Source organism: Schistocerca nitens, chromosome 8 (assembly GCF_023898315.1).
Source record: "Schistocerca nitens isolate TAMUIC-IGC-003100 chromosome 8, iqSchNite1.1, whole genome shotgun sequence".
NCBI lineage: Eukaryota > Metazoa > Arthropoda > Insecta > Orthoptera > Acrididae > Schistocerca > Schistocerca nitens.
This window is the reverse complement of record NC_064621.1, coordinates 500,843,984-500,856,832: the sequence shown is the minus strand read 5'-3', so window position 1 is coordinate 500,856,832 and position 12,849 is coordinate 500,843,984. Positions and strand designations below refer to the sequence as shown.

General features: G+C 38.6%; 1 protein-coding gene across 1 annotated transcript in view; it reads left to right on the top strand.

The window, feature by feature from the left end:
* Nucleotides 1–12,849, top strand: part of LOC126198686 (CD82 antigen-like) — a 196,798-nt gene that overhangs the window by 166,868 nt on the left and 17,081 nt on the right. Inside the window, exon 4 of the mRNA XM_049935182.1 lies at nt 4,675–4,887. Coding sequence (XP_049791139.1) covers nt 4,675–4,887 — 213 coding nt within the window. The remainder of the gene's footprint in view (nt 1–4,674; nt 4,888–12,849) is intronic.

Genomic DNA, 12,849 nt, shown 5'->3' with positions numbered 1-12,849 from the left:
CATCCTTTTCCGTCAAGATCCTCATCTTAGGAAGCAACAGTCTGTAAGGAGACTGACAGACCAGTACATTGTTGACTAAGTGGATTGTGTATTCGACCATATTGGTAACACCCAATTTATTGGACAACATGTCAGAATATTGTCCCAACAGCTCAACTACCTGCCTTGCCTGATCAAGCGGTAGGTGACTCAACTCAAACCCAGTGCCATCACTACTGACTAAATTAACCCACGAAGGGCAATGGCAAGAACAAAGGGAAATCTTTTGAGCTGGTGAAAATTTAAAGAAAATAGCACCACTCACACAGTCAGGGACCATACCAGAGTGCTGTATGAAATCACAACCCAATAGTGAAGGTAATTCAAGATTCTTTACCAAAAACCAGATCAACCAGCCAAGAAAAATTCTCAACAGACAAGCTGCCCCACACCTTACCCACTAGAGTTAACTCCCGCCCATCGACTACATGACATCTCTGAGTGACAGGACACGGGGAAGAGAATTTACACAAATGGTGGAAACCCAAATACTCCAAAGGCCAGGTACCTGAGCACTTGCAACCCCACCTCTTATGGCACCATCTGGTAGATTTAGGATTTCTCTTAACAGGATGCTCGCACACTAAATGATCTGGAGTTCCACAATGATAACACCGTCTGTAATCAGAAACCTGATTTACTGCTCGTGCACTTGGGGTTCATTACTAAAGGGCAATATCCGCATTCCACCGTCCCTCTCACATTGTTCATCTAAAAATGAAACTGCCTCTATAGAGTTAATCAGGTCTCAAAACTGATCAAAAGTACTAGGCCAGTGGGAAAAGTTCAAGCAAGAGTGATCCTGAGGTCGCATCCCATCTAACATATTAGAAACACTCTCCACCCCAGTCACACACATATCAAGAGCTGACACTGCCATATGCATATGTTCAAAGTACTGGCTTAACATTTCTGAGTCCCTTGCACCCTCCAATAAAACTCACACTCCAGTTCAATGTGCTTATATGCAGGTAATTTACTATTTAGAATCTGCATCCTTAATTGCTGTAAGGTGCCCTGTTGCTGCAAGACTTCAGAGACTACAATACTCAAAAAACTCCTTATTAACAGATATAACAAGGACAGAATCACAGAGTGAGGCATTCATAATGCATCAGCATGAACCTGAAAACATACCAACAACCAAAGGACTTAGTGGATGTGAAGCTCTTGACTGCCAATTCTGAAATCTCACTAAGAAGACCCATGATAGTGTTTGGTAGTTTACTAAAATGACCCAAGAAACTACTGATTCCTTGAGCTTCAGGTTCTCTACCAGTGACTGACTGACCATTCAGTGAAAGTTCCTGCTCAGGACCTGAACTGCCGCCCTCTAAGTTCAAGGACACTACCCTGAATTGCAGCTCACTGAGTGTATCAAGCTAACTGCTGCCGAAGCTGTCTATTGGAATCTTTAAGATCTATAAATCCAAGATTGGTTAGATGGTTCCCCAGGTGAGCTAAATGTGCCTGCAGCTAACATTTGTTTTGAGGTAGGCTGACTCACCTCAAGAAATGAAATATTACGGCACATTTCCTCCAATGCAGTGGAAATATTGGAGAGAAAGTCACCTAACTCACCAAAGGTGTCTGTGGAGGATAAAAGGGGGCAACCAACCGCTGCATGCAGCTGGGTCGCTAACTTGGGTATGCTTCCATCTACGGGAAGCCCACAAATTCACAGTACAGAGAGAAGATGTTTGCGTTTGCAGTGGGAAATCCCAGGACATGCTCTGGAGCTCAAAGTGGAGGCGAACCCTCTGAAAACAAATAAAAGTTAGTGCACTGGTACGAGTACCGTATTCTGACAACTACTTAAGGTGAACTACGTAAGGTGAAAATGACATTCAAGCCAGGAGTGAAAATACGAAAATCCCCCTCCCTCCAACCTCCTTTAAGCTAGCAGATCATTCTGCTACCAATTGAAACCCAGGCAACAGGTTCATGGTAGGAAAGGATCAAACATCAACACATGGAAGGGAGACCCATCAGATAGTTTGTCGTTTGCACCAAATTAACATTTGTTTAAGAAAAACATACTGATCAGTTAAATTCCAGATTAATAACAAAATGAAAACCATCAGAATTATAGTGACAAACTACTGAAATTTACCAGTATAAGCAAAATAAAACAGTATTCAATAAACACAAAGCATCTGAGTTTATAACAGTAAGTATGAAATTTGAATCTTAATTTACAAAAGTTCATGAGTTAACCCCACCAAACTCCACAGCCTAAAACCCTGGCAGCAGTCACTCAACCTAGGTATAGCTCCAAGGAACAAGGCAACTACTCACCTTTTGCTAGGTATGGCGGATGACATGGCAAAGCACTCCCACAGCAATAACTTAGACCTCAGGCTTTGGGCAGGATGCCACCAAGGTAGCGACTCAGAAGTCATGGCTAAAATCACCCAGGTAGACTTTTGTGTTTTGCAGTCAACTGTGAACATGAATCGCATGCAACTGTAACAGAATATACACTCACAAATGTTGAGACTCGCTTTAGCGAGATAAATACAGCTCGTATCCACACACACACACACACACACACACACACACACACACACACACACACACATATATATATATGCCTTTACAAGGCTTTTAATCAGATCAGGGGAAACTTGCTAAGATTGACAAAGCTAATTAGAAAGGATTTGGTCGTATACAATAAATACATATGCCTCTGTCTAGGTAAGATGATAAGTGAGTACATGTAACTGACAAGGTGCAGGTACAGACAGAGCAGTTGCAATTAAACCCTTAAGCAAGGCAGAAAATTACACTCAGTAGTAGCCCTACATAATTCAATTATGACTAAAACCCATCAACGTAGGTTAGAGTGAATACACTTTACTAAATCCCAATTAGATTTCAAATTCATACGCAGTACCTGATACAGTACCATGACATTGCCACCGGGGACAGTGCCACTCACTGCTGTTACCACTTCAATTCATAACATCGTACCCCAATTGGGTGCACACAAGCTGTTTACCAATTAACAGAAACAGGTGGCTTCAAAGAAGATGCACTAACAACAATTGGCCACTCTCAAGCCAAGGCACACTGTGGAACAAACAAATACATATTATTCACTGGACACGACACAATAATATTGCGCCAATTTTCCTTTAAACAATAAAAGCCCAAGGCCAGAATGTCCATAGGCAGTATGTTATGGTGCAGTCTCTCCACCATGAATTATCCTTTTAACTCCTCTTCAAATAACAAAAGGAGGCCCCCATTACCAGAGCTCCAGAGCACGACCTTCATCATCTTCTTTAGTGGCTGCCCAACATTCAACAAGTTGCTCGGCAATCCAGCTGGGTACATGCATTATCAAATCCAAATCGGCCCACCCAAGACCTGCCACCAGGCACTGCTGCTCCAGTCTCCTTCCACCATGTGCCGTTCACAACACACTGCTGCCATGCCGAACTTCCACCTCAACCAGGAAAACCTAAGATAAGACACAAGGGAGGTGACTATCACTATCGATACCGGTGCCAGAGGTAGTTAGGCCAGCAAACCGAGCTGGCATGGCTCAATTACCATTCATGTTAAAGTGTGGAAATTACTTCGATCTTGATTAGACTCTTACAATCACTCCTGGCTAAATGTTAGTGTGTGAGATTTATAATTACCTTACTGACAGATCTGAAATTCTTTAGGGGAAGGATGTTGATCTGTGCAGGAGTTTATAGTCAGTAATTATTTTTCATTACTGGATTCATAGAAAGCCCTCTATATGAATGACCATTTCCAGAGAATAAGTACATGAAATTGATAGGTCTGTATTGCTGTCATCAGTGGTTTCCCTTGATCTATTGCTGGTAAATGTATTTGTTCCCTGGTCTTTCTGTTTGACAGACTAACTTATTCCAGCCAATATGACAGAAAGCAAGAGCTTTCAGTGTAATAAACAACACAGTGATCAGTTAGTCCATTTGCGAAAAAGAAACTTTTTGTTTTTGTATCTTTGTTGGGATATTTGCATTGACTTTCCATTTCTTTCAAAGCCTCATATGTAGCATAGTTTCTTGAACTATAATTTTGACACATTTAAAATGGGAACCTAGTTCAGTGAATTGTAGGACATAATTGGTCAGCATTCATGTAGCATTGCAATATAATCCCATCTTCCCCCAATTATCAATGGGATAAATTGTTTCAACATTTCATTGTTGGTTACTTGTATATGACTCATGTTAGGATTTTACTGTAGCGACATACCAAGAGCTTACAAACGCTACAGTCTCCTGTCCTTTTTTCAACTTAGATAAATTGTGTTGTTAATTCAGGATAGCCATTGACTTTTTTTTTTTTTGCATGCTGTTATTCAGAGAGCTTCTGTACCCATATGGCATCTCATCATGGCTATGTAGCTTACAGACATATGCTAATGATGTAAAATATTAGTAATAATAATAATAATAATAATGTCTGATTTAATTCTGTAGTAACTGTGTATCAGAGATAATGCAAAAGTATTCTTCATGCAAATTATTTTGTTTCTGTTTTGTTGAAAATGGTTTTTTCTTTTGAAACAGCTACATTGTTATTACTATTAAGGACTATTTGCATTTTTTTACTTACATTCACAATAATTTGCGACTGTTACCTCTTTAGCTCAAATGCTGTGGAATGACACAACCATCAGATTATGAAATGTCATGGTGGAAACTGAGAGATATTGGTCAGAACGAGCTTATAGTTCCGCTGTCTTGTTGTATACTGAAAAACAAAGATGATCATGGGGCATTTCTTGATCCTATACCACAGAACAACTCGCTCTGCCAGTCAGTAGATGAGACCATCAACAATAAAGCACGACATACTGAGGTAAGACAAATACTATCAATTTTTAAGTGCACTGAAAAGTGCCAATACCGCTAAGTTTTAGGAGCATACACATATTTTAATGCAGTTTGTGTCAGTATATATTCTTCTTACTAAAATAAAATAGACTATTTTGGCATTGTGTATTCAGCTGGCGCAGCGTAGTAGCTGTACAGGTGTGTGGTGTATGTGTGTGTGTGTGTTTTTTTTTCCTAACCTATTTACACTAAGCCAACATCCATAACTTTCCACACAATATTTAAAAGATCAAATTGGTGTAAAAATGAATACTGTGATATTGAGTGGAATAATGACAATGTTATGAAAAGGATATATTGCTACCCACCATAGATGCTGAATTGCAGGCAGGCACAACAAAAAGATATACATTATTTGAACATTTGGCCAAAAGACCCTCTTTTAAGTAGAAAACATACACACAATCACACAACTGCAACTCACACATACATGACCAATGTTTCTGGGTGTTAAGGCCGGGCTTGTACACCAACTGCACTTGATGAGAAAAACAATCTTTAGATGGAGACTAGGGTGAGAAGGGGAAGGGATAGCAGGGGAAGGGGGGGGGGGGTATGGGAGTGTAGCATTGCTTGCAGAAGCACACAGGGACTTGGTGGGGACAGTGTGGGGGCAATATGTGAAATCGAGAAGTTTGGGTGGGGTGGGGGTGAGAAGGGAAGTGGAAATGATGAAAAGATAGAAATAGAGGAAGGGGGAAAGGCCAGTGGGTGTATTGATGAAACAGAAGGCTGTGTAGTGCTGGAGTGGGAGTGGGTAGGAACTCTCCCTGCAGTTTATCCTACATTCCTGTGACTTCCAGGCCTCAAACCAGTCTTTTCTTCCCCTCATCTACTTCTCCCCTTTCCTGCATCCTTCCTCCACTCCCCTTCACCTCAAATCACCTGTCTGACCCTATCAGCCCTAGTCTGCCCTGCTATGTCCCTGCATGCTCCTGAAAGCTACACTTCACATTCCCCCACACCTACCTTGCTATCCCACCTCATCCCCACACCTCATTTTACTGACCCCTACCACCTACAGATTGCTTCTACCATCAGGTACAGTCGATGTATGCAGTGTGCTCTCAGCAGCCAGAGACAGTGGTCATGCATATGTGTATGTTGTGCATGTGTGAATTTGTGTATATTTTCTACTTTGAAAAGGGAAATTTTGGTGAAAACTTAAATGAATAGTGGTCCTTTCGTTGTGCCTGTGTATGACTCAGTGTCTCTTCAGTATGATGAGCACCAATCTATCATTTTCATAACATTGTCAAAGATATGATATATCCATTCATTCATTCATTTATTCATTGCATTCTTTGCCACTATTTTACTAGGTTATATTTGGCCTAAATAAGCAAAAATGTAGCATTTTACAAATTCTCTTTCTTTCCTGTCGGACTTTATTCTGCTTCAACGTGGGGTCGGCTGTGTTACAATGGATTTGGCAGTGTTAGTTGCAGAGGGTGGTCAGATGCCCTTCCTGCCACCACCCTGAACCTCCCGGGACAGAATTAGTGAACTCCAGTTGTCTGCGTTTAGTGTAAGGCATTAAACAGTGTGAACATTTTCAAATGTCTGCGAGTTGTGTAACTGAGGCAGAACGTGGGGATCAGCCAGTATTCACCTAGCAGGAGGTGGAAAACTGCCTAATTTCCATATCCTAGCCATCTAATGTACCGGCCATCATCGTTAATCTGCAGGGCGGATTCGATCAGAGGCCGGCGTGCCTACCCTAGTCCAGGAAGCAGCATATTGGCACTCTTGGTTACTCTGGCAGGTGTAGCATTTTAGGAATTATTAGATAGTATTTCAAATCCAGTCTCAGAAAAGGTTATGGTGTACCATTTAGATGACAAACAATTTTTGGGGTGCTGGGGGGAGCTATGAGAAGCGGGCTGTTAGTCACCGATGCATCGAGGGTGGGTATCTTTAATGTGATGACCCCAACCAGAAAGACAGTTGGTTGACTTTATGGAGGAGTGGAATGTAGGAATGTCAGGCCTAAGGAGAACAGGAAGGAGAAATTTAAGAAAAGGATATACACTTTTCTGAAGTGATGGATAAAAGGCCAGAAATGAAGTGGGTATAATAATAAAGCCAACCCTACAAGAATATGAGGAAGAAGTGGAATATACAAGTGACAGGATGTGAAGATTCAGCTGATGGTAAATAAAGGAGTGAAGGACTTCATCCAAGTATATGCACCATAAACAGAAAATAAAGAGGAGAATATCAAAGAATTCCTAACTAGAAAATGAAATTATGGATGTGGAAGCAATAGTGGTGGGTTACTTAAATGGATAGGTGAGAAATGAAAGACTATGGAGGGAAAAGATAATTGGTCTGCTTGGATAGGAAGGAGAATGAGGAAGGAGAGAAGCTGGCTGATTTTTGTGAAATAAATATTTTGATTGTGGGCAACTCATGGTTCGGGAAGATAAACAGCGAAGAGATAACAAAATATGGTTAGGGAGAGAGAAGGATGAAGATGTTCATTGACTAGTTTCTGGTGGAAAAGCAATGTCATATGCAACTTATAAAAGTAACTTCACTCCCAGATGATGGAGATCATTAAGTAGGGGTGGTAAAGGTGAGGATGGATAAAATGATGGGAATACGGGTAGACAGGGAGAAGAAAATAAAAGTGTGTAAACTAAAGATAGACAAAAGGAATGTACTTCAAAGAAGCATTTGTAAGTTCTGCAGATAACACCTGTGGCAGAATGGTTGGAAGGGCAAAGGGTAAGGAGACACCATGGTGGAATGAGCAAGTGGAGGAAGAAGCAAGAGAAAAGAAGTAAGCATAGTAAGACTAGAACAGAGACAAAGAGAAAGAAAGAAAAAGGAAATACCAGGAAAGCTGACATAAGTACAAGAAAGTGGTATTGGAAGAAAAGAGAAAGAGTTGAAAGGAATTCACATAAGTCCTGGGAAAGTATGTTAAGCAGGATGGAGGAGGGGGGGGGGGGATAAAAGGATGCTGTATGGAATTAGGAAAAATAAGGGAAAGGAAAGCACTTACACAATGCTGGTGAAATGGTGAAGTGGATAAATAATAAAGCAACTAGAGAAGATAGGGAAAAGATGGAAAAGTACTTTGACAAACTACTAAATCTGTGAAAAAAAACCAATGTAAAAGGGAATACTAGTAAAATGGTTGGACTTGGATATGGAAGAAGAGAAACATATTATTATGTTGGGATTGTAACTAGCAGTTAGAAGAATGAAAACAGGAATGACAGCTAGGATAGACAAAATAAGTGTGGAGATGGTGAAGGCAGCTGGACCTACTGGGTTACAGTGATTATATAGGAGGTTAAGATGGATATGGACTCAGAAACGTGTTCCTGAAGAATGGGAAAAGGTGATAATAATTTCTGTGTCCAAGGAAAAAGACAGAAAAGTAAATAGCTATTGAGGGATCACAATCATATCAAAAGTAGCAAAAATAATGGAGAGGTTATTCAACAGAAGATTGAGGGAAAAAGTGGATCAGGTAGTAGAGGAGTAGTATGGCTTTTGGCATGGTAGATCAATAGTGGACCAAATCTTTAGTATGAAACAGGTCATGGAAAAGCATCGGAAGTATAGAAAAGATCTGGTGATGGTATTTCTGGACTTAATTATGACATATAATGGTGTCCCCAGAGAAAAGATGTGAGAAACCTTGAAGAGAAAGGGAGTTGGGGAACAAACAAGTGAAATTGCTCAAGTAGTGCATGAGAAAAGCTTCAGCTGTGTCCAGACCCAAGTTGGAATAACTCGTTGATGTAGGAATGTTATGAGGCTGAGGCTAGGAAATATAATGTCAGCACTATTATTTATGGTACTGAAGGATGAACCTGTGAAAAGGATAAACAAGACCATAGAGGAAAAGAGTTGAAGTTATTGCTATTTCCTGAGGATATGTTTTGGAGAACCAACAGTATGGATGTACCAGAACAACTATACAAACAACTAAACAAAAAAACTGAGAAATACAACATGTCATTCAGTGTGAAGAAAAGCAAGACCATGATGGTAAACAGAAGTGACAGAGAAGGGAAAATACTAATTAATTTCAGTGGACAGCAAATTGAAATGACTAACAACTTTCAATATCTAAGAAGTGAGGTACGTAATCCAAAACGCAAGGATGGAGGTGGAAAGTGGTAGTGGGTACAATAACACATTTTATCATTGTGTAAGGATTTTAGTCTGTGGAAGGGAGATGCCAATGAAGCGTACAAGATGTATGTTATGCCTATATTGACATATGTATTGGAGGCCTTGACAATGAGAAGAAGAGATGAGAGTAGAATCCAAGACAAAGAAATACAATTCCCAAGAAGTATGTTAGGAAAAATGATGAGACAGAGTGAGAAATGAAGTTTCTGAGAAAGAAATTGCAGTAGAAAAATTCAGTGATGGAATTGAGAGGAGTAGGTTAAAACAGTTAGGACATGTAAAGAAAATGGAAGGTAGAAGAATACAAAAACAAATCAGGGAAGGCAAATCTGAGGGCAAGAGGTAGACCCAGAGAAAACAGATTGACTGGACTCGAAAAACAGGTGCAGAAGAAGAATTGCGGAAAAACAGGAAAACGGAGAAGCAACCCAGCCTGATACTGGACAATGGAGTTGTAAATATAGATAACATAATATAAATATAAAATAAAAATGAATAACTGAAGAAAGTGACTCAAACACTACAGTCAAGGTGCAGCAGTGGCAGTATGAATAGAATGTCATGCATAAGTTGGCTGCTTTCCATTCTTTCTCATATGATTTTGAGGAAAATATTTGGTAAATGAAAGAAAACAAAAAAAAAAAAAAGATTGCATCTTGTGACCTCTTTTGTCTCCCTCATGATGAACTGCCTGTCTTTTTTTAATGTTCTTAGTTATTGTGATATTCCAAAATTAAGTAACCCCCTGCACAAAATTTGAATTGTTTGCAATAATAAATTGGAGTCATTATGTTTTAAGCTTGGTGCATGTTAGGTCATGCATTTGCTACATATGCAGTTTAGATAAGACACTGAAACAATTCAGCCGGCCAGAGTGTCCGAGCAGTTCTAGGTCTACAGTCTGGAACCGTATGACCACTACGGTCACAGGTTTGAACCCTGCTCGGGCATGGATGTGTGTGATGTCCTTACGTTAGCTAGGTTTATGGTAGTTCTAAGTTCTAGGTGCCTGATGACCTCAGAAGTTAAGTCCCATAGTGCTCAGAGCCATTTGAACCATTTTTTTGAAACAATTCATTGCACCTATCTCCAGACTCAAGAAAGCAAAACTTCTGTATGCAACCCCAGACGGTACAGTGAGAGTGAACTATTCTTAACATCTATGGTATTTCATAAATGGTGAAACATATCAAAATAAGTTTAATAGCCAGCAGAGATGAGAGCATTTTGAAATTTGCTGGACCTGTGAAACCATCTTATCTGCTATTATATACTAGTAATTACAGAATTTTTTTAATGTAATAATATAATTTTTAATAGTTATCAATAGCTGGTGAAGTTAGAATTGGTTTGGGTTTGCTACAGCGTATGTGAAGAAATTACTAGTTTATTTTTATACGGACAAGTTATTGACCTGTCTCAATCTCCATTGCTTGCTTGCTGATTCAGGATTCCATGTCTTGCTGAGGGATTCCACCAAAACTGCAACAGAAAGAATAATTTATTCTTTCCAGATATGTTACTCTTTTTTTTTTCTTCAGAGACCCATTATCAGTGGCAAGTTTTGAGTAACACTTTCACTTCTCTTTCTGTCATTTTAAAAATTAACTTCTTTTACCAAAATGGACATGGAGTTTACAAATTTTTGCCTAACTAACATGTTAATGCAGTTGCAGTTGTGATAGCACCCTGAAACAATGAGAAAAGGCATGTCAAAAGCTTATGAAAGAAACTTTGATTTTTATTTGGTCCTGTAGAATACATGATGTGCAAGTAGTTTACTATTAATATAGGGCCAGTCAAGTCAAATAGTATGATATTACATGAACATTTTGTACACAAAAGTTTAAATATCACATAGGTACTGTTTTAGCTATTTTCTTCATTGTCACTATAAAAATAAACTTGTGTGTTATTCACTTTTCTTCCTTCAAACCCATTCCAATTCTCATGTTACAAGTAAATCATGGTAGACAGGAGAGTTTTACGTATTAACCATATGGCAAAATACTCTCCACTTTGTGTGATGTTGTTTGCTAAAAATCTTTTCGTGTACCTTGAACTGTTTATGAAATGCAATGATATTATGAGTGGATCACTCTTGCTGTATAGTTTTATCACAGGCAAAAGTGAGAATGCCAGATATAAGCCATTTTCTCAAAACGGATGATAAATAAAGACCTCCTCCAATGTTAACACAAAAGTTTAATCTGTTTATATGTAAAGGATTATGATTTAACACGCAACTCCTATTTTTCACTGAAAATTTTGTGCAGTGAGTTACTTAATCCTTTAATATCTTAATAACTATAACTAAATAATTCATATTGTAGGCTTTTGTACTCAGAAAACTTCACCTTGGCTTGATGAGTTACCCCAAAAACATTATTGTGTATGACATTATGGAACAAAAGTGAACAAAGTGTGCTAGCATTTTTACTCTTATACCACCTATGTCTGATTGCATCTGCAATACAAATAATGAGTGTTTTGGCAGTCCTGTGCTGTGGTGTGCCACTTACAGTTGAATATATTATTGAGTCATAATTATAAGAATTTTACACTGTCAGTTTTTTCTATGTACTTGTCATCATATTTTAGACATGTACTCAAGAGGGGGGGGGGGATGAGAACCCCTTAAAAATTCTGAATTGCATGTGGTTTTCTTTTCAAAGCTTTGTTGTGAAGAATTGACTAGGAACCATGTATTAACATTCATGAAAATTTCATTAATAGTTCTTTATCATATACAAATCAAATGGATTGCATTTGGTAATGTTAATGATGAAAAGTGTATGTAAGGAGAAGTAAAGACCCTAAGATGGAATCTTTTGGAACTCTAAACACATTAGTTACCACTTGGATGGTGACTGATAGTTTAACACAATACTATTTTCTTTCAGTGCCCTTTACTTACAGTCAGAGAAATTTGTGAAACATTTTGTGGTGTTTTCTGTTACAATATAGTATCCTAATTTATTTGAAAGTGTTTGTGATTCATGGAGTGAAATTCCTTTGATATAACAGAATATAGCAGTGGACCGTAATTTATTGCCAAATGAATTAAGTAATTCTAATTGTATGTGTAACAACTTCTCATTATTAGAACCTTTTCAGAAACAATGATAATATATTATTTGCAGTCGGGATGTTGAGAAGCCACTTGTGTATTACATTTTCTAAAATTTTTGATATTGCTGGTAAAAGTGAAACTGGATGGAACTTTGGCAGCATCTCTTTACCTCCTTTCTTATATGGGTGCTTAACTGCAACATGTCTCAGCTAATTGAGGAAATGTTCTAGTGATAAATGACTGGCTACACAAATAACTTAATATGTTACAAAATTCAGAAGAACACTCTTTCATTAATTTTATTGATATTTTTCCATAAGCACTAGAATTTTTGATTTTCTATATCTACACCTACAAAAACACTCCACAAGCCTCTACACAGTACATGGTGACGGGTACCTTTTAAAGATTATAAGGTGGAGATTATTTTACTGGTGTAGTGAGTTATATTCATATTACTGAAGTTATCTGTAATGGTTAGTCTGTGATATTCCATGGCAGCATCTACAGTAACAGTTATGAAACTGAAATTATCTCTAATGGTTAGTCTGTGGTATTCCATGGCAGCATCTACAGTAACAGCTATGAAGTAGTTGTTACAAAGCTTTGCAACGCTGTGCTCATATGTTATCAATGTATCATTTACTCCTAATACCACCTGCCAGTTTGCATCTCTGGTTCTACCTGTCTCCTCCTTCA